The sequence below is a fragment of the Haliotis rufescens genome, unplaced genomic scaffold, assembly GCF_023055435.1.
Source record: "Haliotis rufescens isolate VD_foot unplaced genomic scaffold, xgHalRufe1.0.p SCAF_21, whole genome shotgun sequence".
Classification (NCBI taxonomy): domain Eukaryota; kingdom Metazoa; phylum Mollusca; class Gastropoda; order Lepetellida; family Haliotidae; genus Haliotis; species Haliotis rufescens.
The window spans coordinates 11,125,283-11,139,485 of NW_025963902.1; the positions used below are offsets into that span (position 1 = coordinate 11,125,283).

A 14,203-nucleotide genomic window follows, 5' to 3' on the forward strand; every position below is an offset into this window, starting at 1 on the left:
AGCTGGAATATTGCTGAGTGCGGCGTTAAACAACAACCAACCAACCATTGGGTCAGAGAACTTACAAGTTCTCAGCCACTACACTATGGAATCAGCTGCCACTACAACCGGGACTCCATTTTTCAAGAGTGGACTGAAACTACTACGGGCTGACATGAGCTGTGTACATTATATCATGCCGGTTTTATTAACTCTGTTGCGCTATGAGCATCCACTTGTGAATGGAATTTGGGGCAATACAAATGTAATTATTACTATGATAAAAATGTTGGTTAATATCATCATTTTGTGGTAGCCGATTTTCCCGACGTAAGGGAGTTAACTAATTAGAAAAGTCCAGTTTCCACCCTTGCCGAACTATTTACCCAAGTTGCACAAGTAATTTGATGCACTTCGCGGGTTAAAAACGCTTTATTTCAATATCGATCTTGATAAGCAATCACATCGTCTTGACTGGGTGCCGTCATTTTATTTTAAAGCTGGTGTTGCGTTTCTTTTTTATGCGAGTATGAATGCTGATAGAGATAAGCGTCGTTAGACCAATCACTCCTTGACGAAGCCGAGCCGATGCTGACAAGGGGAGTTGCAAAGCCATGGCTTAACTGACCAGGATGACCAGGAACGGCAATACTTTCAGTAACTGTAGTAGGGTCGCACTTGACGCCCGAAAGCAGTTACGACAATTGCAATTGTTCCATGAGAAACAAGCAACATCAAGAATATCTGTCTGTGTTTTTCTTCTACAGAGCTTTACCTTTTTCAGTTTTCTTTTCAGTGTTGACCTGGTGATAATTATGTGATCCACAACAGCCAAAAAGCAGAGAATTTCCGTGTGAAATAGACCTAAATTGAAATATAAATTTAGTTTTAGAAGATTGTCGACTTCAGATATTCTTTTACCGTAGGCAACCAAAAGTGGAAGAATCATCCTTTTATACTGCCTTTTATAAGTTCATGTACGTTTTTTCTCATAATTACGACTTTTTAAACTTTCGTAACTCGTAATTATGACTTTTTGTCTCGTAATTACGACTTTTTGTCTCGTAATAACGACTTTTAAAAGAGAAAAAAAAAATACCAATATGGTCCTAATGGGCTTTCGTACCTTTCTACTGGCATCGTCTGTTGTTTGTTCTTTTACCCACTTCAGGCTTTTCTGTCTCTTTTCAAGCGAACGAATTCTTGATCGATAGTTATTTCGGTGTTGCAAGACACGCTTCGGTTGAAAACAGAGAAGGTGTTTTTTTCCGGAGCATGGTATAACGTTTATTGTTTCTTCGTCATGTGTATTGACATCATGCTGAACTGATGAATGTTTTTCATTTATTATTTTTGTTGTTCCAAACTAAGGCAACAAGTTTGAGTTTAGGGTTCAAATCAGGTTTGGGTTCTTATGACACTTATAAATCTACATTTACAGATGGTTCCAAAGATGAAGGCGCTGTAGCTGGTACCACTATCATTGGATCCAAAACAATATCTTAACGATTGCCAGATAACAGTTCAATATTCGCAGCAGAAACAAACGCAATTTTAACAGCGCTAAACTATATCAATAACCAATCAAAATATTAATTATGTTTCAGATTCTCTTTCATGCCTTAAGGCAATCAAAAATATGTCATTTATACATCCATTTTTAATCCAAATTCTTGAATTATTTAATGATCTTGCTACTTACCAATATGACATCGTCTCTTGTTGGTTACACAGCCACGTTGGTATCACTGGGAACACATGGCCGATCCTGCTGCAAAAGCAGCACTCAGCAAACCTGTGACACCACTTCTGATCCCCTACACTGATTATGAATTCTTGATTGGATCTTTCATCCGAGATCTTGTCTCGTCCAGACTCGATTCCTTACTGACCGCCGTCATATAGCTGGAATATTGCTGTGTGCGGCGTTAAACAACAAACCATCCATCATCCGAGATCTAATGCAAGAGAAGTGGATACCCAAGTAGGTATAAGTAAATTACATGAAAATAAACCCCACATCGGTTACACCTACTTGGGCTCAGTCCAGATTTGAAGAGGTCATTATGCGACAATGTCGTATTGGCCATAGCTGATATACGCATGCATATTTACTAAAAGGTGAGGATCCTCCGTTTTGTGTCTCTTGTGATGAAAGAATCACACTCAAGCATGTCCTGCTTGACTTGATTTTTCCCATCACAAGGGATAAATATTCTAGAACAGTTTTGGTTTGGTTTGTTGTTTAACGCCGCACTCAGCAATATTCCAGCTATATGACGGCGGTCTGTAAATAATCGAGTCTGGACCAGACAATCCAGTGATTTACATCATGAACATCGATCCACGCAATTGGGATCGATGACATGCATCAACCAAGTCAGCGAGCCTGACCACCAGATCCCGTTAGTCGCCTTTTACAAGGACCTTTTTGATATTATACTTTTTAAAAGAAAGCGAATTAATCCATAAATTTTGATAAACTTAATGTATTATTTTATACATTGCTAGTGCTAATTAATAACTTTATTGTGAGCGGAAGTTGCGTAAAATTATTGTCCCCCAAAGAGGGTATGTAAGTCCCAAATCATTCGAAGTATTTTTATGCATGCCAGACTTTTAAACGTAGTATTTTCGTTATTTTAATCTTAGGCTTAACTGGTAAACTATCGCCAGTGACTGTAGGGTGGTATAAATCCTACCGGGGTCCGTGCAGGAAGCAAAGGTACTGTTAAGTCTCCATGGTCCCCAGTATGGTGATCACCCTTCAGTGACTGACGATCTCTAGCCCATTTTTATATTATGTTGTTAACTAATACTTTCTGCTTTTATATATTCTCAACAAGCTTTAAATCGAGCCTGTGATATTCTTGTTATTGTACTGTCCATCATTGACAGCTTTTTATTCAGTCTACATATATGTATTATTGATGTACCTCTCGTCACGATATGCCTGAAATACTGCCGATGTGACGTTAAATCTTAACTCACTCACTCACTCACTCGTTGACCAAGTATGAAACAGTTTCGAAAATACTGCACTATGTAATATTAAACGTCAATACAAGAATCAATTACAGACCCGTGAAGATCCGGAGTAGAATAGATCTTCGGCATCCCATGCTTGCCGTAAGAGGCGAATAACGGGATTGGGTGGTTAGGCTCGCTGACTTGGTTGATGCATGTCATCGTGTCAACTTTTTTAAATGACTGTAATGATGGGTCAATTTTTATCGACGATTTTGACATTTCGTGTCGTGGCAAATATATGCGCACAATTTAAAGACAATTATAGCTTTGCTTTAATAAAATTCAGAATTGGTGTCTAAAAATGGTTTCAAATTTTCAAAATCCAAGACAAATTGTATTCATTTTTGTCGAAGTTATAAACCCCTTAAAGATGATGATTTCAAGACGTTACTCCCACTAAGGTTGTTGAGGAAGCCAAATTTTGGGGACTAATTTTTTACCACCATTTGACCAATGTGCCACATATAACCTATCTGAAGAATAAATGCCTGAAGGTTTTAGACTTATTGAAAGTCGTATCAAATTTTAAGTAGGATCAGACAACCCCTCTCCACTGTACATGGTGGAGCCTGTAGGAGTAATCTAATACGATGACATGCATCAACGAAGTCAGCGATCCTGACCACCCGATCCCGTTAGTCGCCTCTTACGACAAGCATTGGTTGCTGAAGATTTATTCTACCCGGATCTTCTTGCCGTAAAAGGCGACTATGCTTGTCGTAAGAGGCGACTAACGCGATCGGGTGGTCAGGCATGCTGACTTCGTTGATGCATGTCATCGTATCCCAATTGCGTGGATTGATGCGCATGATTTCAATCACGGGATTGTCTGGACCCGACTAGATTATTTGAAGACCGCCGCCATATAGCTGGATTATAGCAGAGTGCGGCGTTATGCAACAAACAAACACACAAACTGATGACAGCAGGTGTTCGCGAAAACGGTTAGCCTATCCTGTCCTCCTGGACACCTACACTTACACAGTTTGTATTAGGGTTGCGACGGGTACTCGAGTACCCGATAACGGGTCGGGTAGCTTAGGACTCGAGTCAAATTTTCAGGACCCCAGTACCCGTTCAGGGGAGATAACTCTAATCGCCTTTCGTAACTCGTAAGTCACTTCAAAATGGACGACAAACGTTCAAATGTTTTAGGTAAGCCATGCAGGCATTTAATAAAAAACATAATACCTTAGAATAGATCAATAGATGTTTGATGACCTTTTATTCGCAAAAGCATTTACAAACAAGTGGGACAACATTGAACTACGGGTACTCGAGTCCGGTTCGGGTATTGTCTGCCGGGTACTCGGGTTCAGTTTTCGTACCCGGTCGCAACCCTAGTTTGGATAACGTTAAATGTTTGTTTGTTGCCTAGTAAGACGGTTGATAGTTCTACGTATCAACGGTATAGCTTGAATACATTATTTATCAAAGAGTCTAATTACAACTGTTTGCTATTTAGGGTTCGTTCAATGAACCGATGATAGATATTTGACACGTTTCATGCATATGCCAGCAGGTGCGTGCTTTGTTGTTTATGGTACTTGAGCAAGAGAAGGACACCATTTTGAAATGTCGCCCAATGCGTTAACAGGTTTATGTGCGATTGTGCTCCACATTTGCTGTGCTAAGGCAGGTACGTGTCCATCTTTTGTTAATCATGTATATTGTTTGTTTGTTTGTTTGTTTGTTGTTTAACGCCGCACTCAGCAATATTCCACCTATGTATGACGGCGGTCTGTAAATAATCGAGTCATGAGCATCGATCCACGGTAGAATCCGGGATGGAATAGGTCTTCAGCAACCCATGCTTGCCGTTAAACAACAAACAAACAATTGTATGTCCTGTTCATAAGAAGAGTAGTATAAGGTAATTACAGACCAATTGCACTCACGAGTTGCTTAGCCAAAGTATTAGAAAACTGTATTTAATTACTAGTATGTATTCAACTTTTTGAGAGATAATGACATTTTAAGTAATCTCCAGTGGGGTTTTGTTCCTGGTGCTCCAACCACTTACCAGTTAATCTATTTGTATGACTTTATTCAAAAAGCCGTTGATGATGGTAAGGAAGGGTAGTTTTTGTGATATAAGTAAAGCTTTTAATAAGGTCTGGCACCGGGGATGAGTACAAACTAGAGAATTATGGTACTAATGGATCATTATTAAATGGTTTGAGGGCTCTTTGACGGATAGAGAACAAAGAGTAGTTATCAACGGATGTAAATCAAAATTAAACTATGTTCTGGCTGGTGTATCACAAGGGTCTGTACTTGGCCGTTGTTATTCTTGATTTACATTTAATATTATACTTTTTGCTGATGATATGTCCTTGTATATCGTTGTTGAAAACCCAGCCATCCCAGCTTCAGCGCTAAGCAATGATTTGATCGAAATCTCCAAATGGGCGAAAACATGGCAAGTGGGGGCGGTCGGGTAAGCTAGTGGTTAAAGCGTTCGCTCGTCACGCCGAAGACCCGGGTTCGATTCCCGACATGGGTACAATGTGTGAAGCCCATTTCTGGTGTCCCCCGTCGTGATATTGCTGGAATATTGCTAAAAGCGGCGTTAAACCATACTCACTCACCTACTCACTCACATGACAAGTGAAATTTAACCATGAGAAAACTGAAAGTATCTCATTATCCCGTAAATGAATTAAATCATTGTAAAATAAGTTGAAATGCATAAAGATTTAGGTGTAGTTCTCCAGCGTGATACCCACTGGCATTCTCATAGAGATAGCATTGTAAGAAAATTCAGTCCGATAAGTCCTGTTTGAGAAGTTTGAAATACCGCCTCTAAAGGAAAAGTCTCGAAAATTTGTATAAAGCATTCATCTGAACAACATTCGATTACTGTAGTATACTTTGGAATAATTGTACTACAGATCAAGAATTGATACTGGAAAAGTTTAATCTGGATGCCCGAGGAACTATATGTGACGCAACATGGGGTCAAAAAAGATTGTGTAGGGAAACAAATCGGGAACCATTATCGCTAATACGCAAAAAATAATAAATCCCTATCTTTATTCTACTTAATATAAAAAATAATGAAGTACCAGCCTATCTCTGCAACCTGATCCCAGACCAAGGAAACGCTCACAGTGATTTGTCTTAGAAACCCACTCCAAACGATTAGATGTAAGGTGAGGTGAAATGGGGTTTCACGTCGCGTCCAACATTATTGCACTTATACAGCGACGTGCATGCACGAATGTGTGTGGCTGCTTGTACTAGTCCGGACTGATGCCGATTTATAGTGCGTGTACTAGCCCACTGAGTTACCATGTCGCAGTTTAACCTGAATACCCCACTCAGACAGTATACTGATTCCGAGCCGACCAGTCTTTGTTTTAGCCCCTAATACCGAGCGCCAGACAGGGTAACAACAAGTACCATCTTTAAACATCTTTTAGTATGACCCGGCCGGGGATCGAACCCCGGACCTTCCGCTCTCCGGGCGGACGCTCTACCATTAGACCACAGAGGCGGCCGATTAGATGTAAGACTGAACATTATGCAAAATCCTTTGTCCCTAATTGTACAAAATCTATCCGAATTAATTAAATCTACTGACTCATATTAAATTTTCGAAATGTATTATCATACACTAACAATTCCAAACATTTCTTAAATACAATTTTTTAACCAGAATCTGTCAAATTTATCCACTGCAGCCTCAGACTCGGACATAGTGACCAAAACGGACATATATTCGACAGATTCATAACTGGCTGTCCAATGTGTCCTTGTGGTCACAACTATGAAGACCCGCAACACTATTTCTTCATTTCTTGCAATTATGATCAAATTAGAAGCAATTTATTGTATTACATAAAATGATATGATATTAATACTGACCCGTGAAGATCCGGGATAGAACAGGTCTTCAGCAACCCATGCTTGCCATTAAAGGCGACTAAGCTTGCCATTAAAGGCGGCTAACGGGATTGGGTGGTCAGGCTCGCTGACTTGGTTGATGCATGTCATCGATCCCAATTGCGTTGATCGATGCTCATGATACTAATCACTGGATTGCCTGGTCCAGACTCGATTATTTACAGACCGCCGTCATATAGTTGGAATATTGCTGAGTGCGGCGTTAAACAACAAACATACAGTTACGCACAATATTATATATAAAGTATAGTCCCATTACTTTATCAAAACCGGACACTGTTGATTATGCTTGATAACTGACCACCTAGGTATATCTTTTGTAATTATTACATTTTGTATGTATACACCTTGAACATCTTTTGTTACTTAATTTTTATATAGGCTTTGTCTTGTTTACCTATCCCATTTTCAGTTTGAATACAAATGTTTAAACTATATCTATACACACAGGCACTTACTTTTGTTGTGAGCTACGGGTGTAGCGGTTACAGCAGGACATGCTTTCAGTTTTTGCGAACACCTTGTGTCAACTCTGATTCTCAGTGATCCATTCATATAACTGTCGTGGTATTGTCATGGCGATCTATTCACGACAACCTTGGGGCATGGGTGGCCCAGTCGTCTAAGGCGCCGCGATTCGCTTTTGCAGAGTTGCGTCCCTTGGGCATGCCAGAAACCTATAATTGTGGGTTCGAATCCCGGTTCGCCCCGATTATGTTTCTAGGTTTGTCAGCACCATAACCGTGCTCGTGGGTTTCACCGAAATGGTAAACGTCTGAGACCTGCATCATTTTGGGCTTTCCTCCCACATTAAGCTGACACGCCGCGTTATAACTGGAATACTGTTAAAAGCGGCGTTAAACCAAACTCACTCACTCACTCACTCACTCACTCACTCACTCACTCACGACAACCTTAGTTTGAATTATCATTTAATTCAAAAAGCTAATTACCAAGCAGCCATGACTTCAGCTCTCATAACAAAATAACAACAAAATAGTATATTCTGTGTGTCAAAACTGATTTTCAGTGATCAATTCATATTATTTCCACCCTTATTTTGCCTTTGACGCCCAGTAGAGCCTGTTTCGGCAGATAATGAAGACATCCTTGGTGTTGACGTTTTGTATATTAGACCCGTGAAGATCCGGGGTAGAATAGGTCTTCAGTAAGCCATGCTTGCCGTGAAGATCCGGGGTAGAATAGGTCTTCAGCAACCCATGCTTGCCCTGAAGATCCGGGGTAGAATAGGTCTTCAGCAACCCATGCTTGCCGTGAAGATCCGGGGTAGAATAGGTCTTCATCAACCCATGCTTGCCGTGAAGATCCGGGGTAGAATAGGTCTTCAGCAACCCATGCTTGCCGTGAAGATCCGTGGTAGAATAGGTCTGCAGCAACCCATGCTTGCCGTGAAGATCCGTGGTAGAATAGGTCTTCAGCAACTCATGCTTGCCGTAAAAGGCGACTTAGACTAGGCTTGCCGTAAAAGGCGACTAACGGGATTGGGTGGTCAGGCCCGCTGACTTAGTTGATGCATGTCATCGATCCCAATTGCGTAGATCGATGCGCATGATATTAATCACTGGATTGTCTGGTCGAGACTCGATTATTTTACAGACCGCCGTCATTAAGCTGGAATATTGCCGAGTGCGGCGTTAAACAACAAACCAACAAACCAACCAATTTTGTATATTAGCGTGGGACTGGCTGGAGTATTGTTCTAAAAAGGGGTATTTTCATTGTTTAAATGGTCAGGAATTTGCATGGTTTTGGGCCAAAAGCATCTCTGTGAATATCCTCGTTTTTTGTACTTTCCCTAGAGTCTAACCTTGCCGAAGGAAAGCCATCAGACGCATCATATTTAGAGAGTAGACCACCTAGTGTATTGAACGATGGAAAGCCAACTGCGACAACATGGGGCAGTGGTAGTTGTTTAGCCCTATCAGACAGCGACCCCTGGTGGCAAGTTGATTTGCAAGGCAAGGTCATAGTGACGAAGATCAAGGTCACAAGTAGAAGTGATTGCTGTCGTGAGTATGATACAAATCTGTTTTCAAATTTTAATGTCGCCGGAGTATGTAACATATTATTGAACCAAATGAACTACTAAACCAGTGTGTGCGTGCGTGCGTGGAAATATGTAGACTCCGAGAAGACCTTGTTTTATGCCGAGTGCCAGGCAGGGTAACAAGAAGTACCATTATAATGTATTTTGGTATGACGCGGCCAGGAGAACAAACATCCTCTCTCGAAGTAAGCGCACTATCTCAATTGCTTGGATCGATGTTCATGATATCAATCACTGGATTGTCTAGTCCAGACTCGATTATTTACAGACCGCCGTCATATAGCTGGAATATTGCTGAGTGCGGCGTTAAACAACAAACCAACCAACCAACCAATCAAATCATGATATTAATCACTGGATTGTCTGGTCCAGACTCGATTATTTACAGACCGCCGTCATATAGCTGGAATATTGCTGAGTGCGGCGTAAAACAACAAACCATAAACCAATGCACCATAGAGGCGGTCCACCTACTTTATAGATGGAGTGATATCACTGCCCAGTTTCAATGTTAACTGCTGTATGCTCAGGGCTGGGTGTGAAATTTAGAAATTTTCTCAACTGATATAGATGACACGGTTAATACTCGATCTACTTAGATTCTCAAAGGGGCGGTGGATGCTTATTGGTGCGAAGGCCCAGGTTCGATTCCCTAAATGAGTACAATGTGTGAAGCTTATTTCTGGTGTCACCCGCCGTGAAATTGCTGGAATATTGCTAAAAGCGGCGTAATACCATACTGACTGACTCAGTCGATTCTCAAACTTGATGTTATGAAGAAGCAGCCTGAACGCTGACATTATCTATTGAAAACTGGAACAATACCATTCGGCTGATGTTTTCGGCTTTATAATATAAAATCCATAACGGTGATATTCAGATCTGCATCTCCTTGTTGATTCTATCAAGATTAGATTACAAACGCAGTCAAGTTTCAATTTTTTGTAGCTTAGTGGTTTGTTTAAGCGTTCGCTCGTAACACCGAAAACCGGGTTCGATTCCCGACATGGGTACAATGTGTGAAGCCCATCTCTGGTGTCCCCCGCCGTCATATTGCTGGAATATTTCTAAAAGCGGCGTAAAACCATACTCACTCACTCAGAAATTGCCCTGACTTGACAGTGACAGGTATTCAAGATAGTTTGTAATGACGCAATTGCATCTTCATTGATCAAATCTAAAACCACGTGGGGCCCCCGGTTTGGATCGGGTGGTCAGGCTCGCTGACTTGACTGATGCGTGTCTTCGTATTCCAATTGGGTAGATCGATGCCCATGATGTCAATCACTGGAACGTCTGGTCCGGACTCGATTATTTACAGACCGCCGTCATATAGTTTGAATATTCCTGAGCGCGGCGTCAACAACAACAACAACAAAAAAACTTCGGTAGGCCTGTAAATAGTTACCCCATCAAGAGCATAATCCATAGAGCTACGGTTTGCTTGGTCGGTGGTTGGTGAGGTGAGGTGAAATGGAGTTAAACGTCGCGTCCAAGATTATTACACTTATACAGCGACGTGCATGCATCTGTGGCTGACCGGACTGATGCTAGCTCACTGAGATACCATGCCATAGTTTAACATTAAAACCCCACTCAGACACAGTATACTGACTCCGAGCCGACCAGTCCTTGTTTTAACACCTTAATGCCGAGCGCCAGACAGGGTAACAACAAGTCCCATCTTTTAACGTCTTTTGATATGACGCGGCCGGGGATCGAAATCCGGACCTTCCGCTCTCCGGGCGGACGCTCTACCACTGGACCACGGAGGTGGTCCCGGTGGTTGGTAGTACGAGACAGGGGTAACTAAACTAATTTTACTTTCAGCTTGGAGACTTCGCGACTTTTCGATTGATGTGTACGAGATGAACCCTTCTCTACACCCGAACACGGTTGGCGACCATTGCCACTACTACGCAGGGATTATCGCTGTCGGTGGGGCCACCATCACTGTCCCCTGCGACAATGCAGTCACTGGACGCTTTCTACGTGTCTCTGGAAAGATATCGAAAAGTCATAACAATCCCTTCCAGCTTTGCGAAGTACAAGTGTTCGGAGTGGCAATTTCTAGACTAACGACATGTAAGTGTGTAATCTAGTTTCAGCATAGAATTCTTGAAATGTATTATCATACACTAACAATTCCAAACATTTCTTTAATACAATTTTTTAACCAGAATCTGTCAAATTTATCCACTGCCGCCTCAGACTCGGAACCCGTGAAGATCCGGGGTAGAATAGGTCTTCAGCAACCCATGCTTGCCGTAAAAGGCGACTATGCTTGTAGTTAGATGCGACTAACGGGATCGGGTGGTCAGGTTCGCTGACTTGGTTGATGCATGTCATCGATCCCAATTACCTGGATCGATGCTCATGATACTAATCACTGGATTGCCTGGTCCAGACTCGATTATTTACAGACCGCCGTCTTATAGCTGGAATATTGCTGTGTGCAGTGTTAAACAACAAACCAACCAACCAATCAGCATAGATGTTGGTTATCAGCCCATGAAGGTAACTTTCAATTGGTTGCTGGTGATCTATAACCCATTTTTATATTGTATTGTTGATTATAAATGTATTGTTTTAACTGTTTTTAACTAGTTTTACAATTGAAACTGTGATATTCTAGTTATCTTACAGCCCATCGTTGACAGCTTTTTATTAAATCAAAATGTAATTATTATAACTGTTTCGTCGCGATATGGCTGAAATATTGCCGATGTGACGATAAATTTCACTCACTCACTCACTATCGGCCCATGGTTCAGCAATTTACAGCAGTCACATTAGTCGTGCATGTATAAGGCCACCGGGTGGTCAGGGTACGCTCACCTTTTCGAACACCTGGTATCATCACTGTTTGACAGTGATTCATAAACACATACTCATGATATACAGTAAACTACGGTTATAACGAACACGCTTATAACGAACTGACGGATATAACGAACTAACTTTTTAGTCCCGACTATTTGCTGTAGTTATGCTGTATATATGCTTATAACGAATTACGGTTATAACGAACTAAAATAAGTAGTCCCTTTGAGTTCGTTATAACCGTAGTTTACTGTAGTAGGAATCGTAGAATCGACTGTTTTTGTCAGAGATTTCATATCAATATGGAAAGGGGTTTGTCAGATCGGTTTACTACATCCTTTGAAAAATGAACAAATAAAGCATACACTTTATCTTTCATTTACACCCCAAAGGAGACCAACATCGGACCGCAAGATAATAACACTATCCATAGTCGATGGGACTAAGACGACGATTCTGATTTATTGCATACACGTCATGCCAACACTGTAATCTATGATTCTCAACAGAAATATATACTTTACTGTAAATGCTCAGGACTGTAAAACCTATACAATTAGATTTACAGTTTAAAACCCCTTTTGTCTAGTGGTACGAGTCATTAAACAGTCCACTTAGTTAAGGCCGCGAGGAAATGCAGTAAAATGTCAGTAGAATATACAAGACATCAGCGATTATCCTATCACACAATGGTTTGGCGGTGTGTGTTTTAACATCTACAGTAAACTACGGTTATAACGAACACGCTTATAACGAACTGACGGATATAACGAACTTACTTTTTTGTTCCAGACTATTTGCTGAACGTTTTAGTTATGCTGTATATATGCTGTATAACTGCGGTTATAACGAACTTATATTAGCAGACCCTTTAAGTTCGTTATAACCGTAGTTCACTGCAACTTTACATATCACAGGTGTAAACTTTTCTTTTGCAACATTTGTAAGCACATGGTTCACACATTCCCGGGCATTGTTTTGCATTTATTTGTTGTAATACAGTAAACTACGGTTATAACGAACACGCTTATAACGAACTGATGGATATAACGAACTAACTTTTTAGTCCTGAATATTTGCTGTAGTTATGCTGTATATATGCTTATAACGAAATACGGTTATAACGAACTAATATAAGTAGTCCCTTTGAGTTCGTTATAACCGTAGTTTACTGTAATAATAACCAACGAACCAACAGCTCCCATCCACGCAATGGCTTCAAAAGGACCACGAATGAAGGACGTGTGAACTTTTATGAAGGTACTTTACATGAAATGCTTTGAGATATTTCCAACAATCCTCGATGAGTCCACTGCTCACTTCATCAAACTCGTTTGTTTCTATCTGTAATTACCGTATTCGACGTAATAAGCGCCCAGGGCGCTCTCAAAATTAGAAATAGGGGGCTCTTATTAGAATATTATTTTGGTGAAAAAAAACAGACTTGAAAGATAAATTTCGTGGTTTATGCTGACAGCCAGAAATGTTTATGTACGACAGATATATTTTTCTAGAATTTAAGGGGACATATAACACACGAGTGCGTATTGTACGCATATAATTAAGTCTTGTGAACATTGATCAAACGGAAGAGGTCCTAATTGGGATTGTTCACCAGCCAATATATTAGCAAATACCGCCGTGGGCGCTTGTTAGAGTGGGGCGCTTGTTAGAGCGGGGCGCTTATTACGTCGAATACGGTACCCGTATCTTTGGAACACGACAGAAGTCTGAAAGTATAAGTGAGACTCTGTGAATAGCGTTTAAGAATATACAACAATAAGAAAGTCTTTTGATCGCTTTCTTTCCTTTCCAGGTGCATCATTTGTCCAATATAAAGGCAAACGTTTCAACAAAACACCAAGCAAAACCATCAGGGTGGACAACAACAACAGAGCGACCTGTGCTTCTGAGTGTGAACATCAATTCACATGCGCAGGATTCAACATCCGGTACGAGCCGGAAGTCACGTGTGAGCTTATTGATGCTGCGGCCATATCAGCCCAGGTATCTGATGCTGCCTGGGATTGTTATTTGTACGAACCATGTCCAATAACGTGTGTGTGACTTCACTGTAATAACCAACACAAATATGAGATTTATTAGTGTAAAAAAACACGATTATCAAAATTCACTAGAAAAGCCTGATCGTTCCACTATATCACCAATCAGGAAGATCCGGGGTGGATCGGTCTTCAGCCATAAAAGGCGACTAGGCTTGTCGTAAGAGGCGACTAACGGGATCGGGTTGCCAGACTCGCTGACTTGGTTGATGCATGTCATCGATCCTAATTGCGTGGATCGATGCTCATGATATTAATCACTTAATTGTCATCAATCTATTCTGTGGTGAATCCCAGAATACTAAATGGTCATGAATTACGTTTTATTGTA

The 14,203-nt window shown here is 40.9% G+C and overlaps 1 protein-coding gene across 1 annotated transcript; it reads left to right on the forward strand.

Annotated features, from left to right (window-relative positions):
* The first annotated feature begins 4,501 nt into the window (after positions 1-4,501).
* On the forward strand, positions 4,502-13,988 carry LOC124145713. Its single transcript, XM_046515604.2, has 4 exons — positions 4,502-4,648; positions 8,739-8,948; positions 10,817-11,071; positions 13,626-13,988. Exons 1-4 carry the CDS (start codon positions 4,585-4,587, stop codon positions 13,874-13,876), a joined length of 780 nt encoding a protein of 259 aa, XP_046371560.1. The 5' UTR covers positions 4,502-4,584; the 3' UTR covers positions 13,877-13,988.
* The last annotated feature ends 215 nt before the right edge of the window (positions 13,989-14,203 follow it).

Bases quoted from the DNA above. Each gene is read 5' to 3' on its own strand.
- LOC124145713 (XM_046515604.2), top strand. From the start codon at position 4,585: ATGTCGCCCAATGCGTTAACAGGTTTATGTGCGATTGTGCTCCACATT. The intron at 8,949-10,816 runs GTGAGTATGATA...TTTTACTTTCAG, and splicing joins AAGTAGAAGTGATTGCTGTC to CTTGGAGACTTCGCGACTTT. The intron at 11,072-13,625 runs GTAAGTGTGTAA...TTTCCTTTCCAG, and splicing joins AATTTCTAGACTAACGACAT to GTGCATCATTTGTCCAATAT.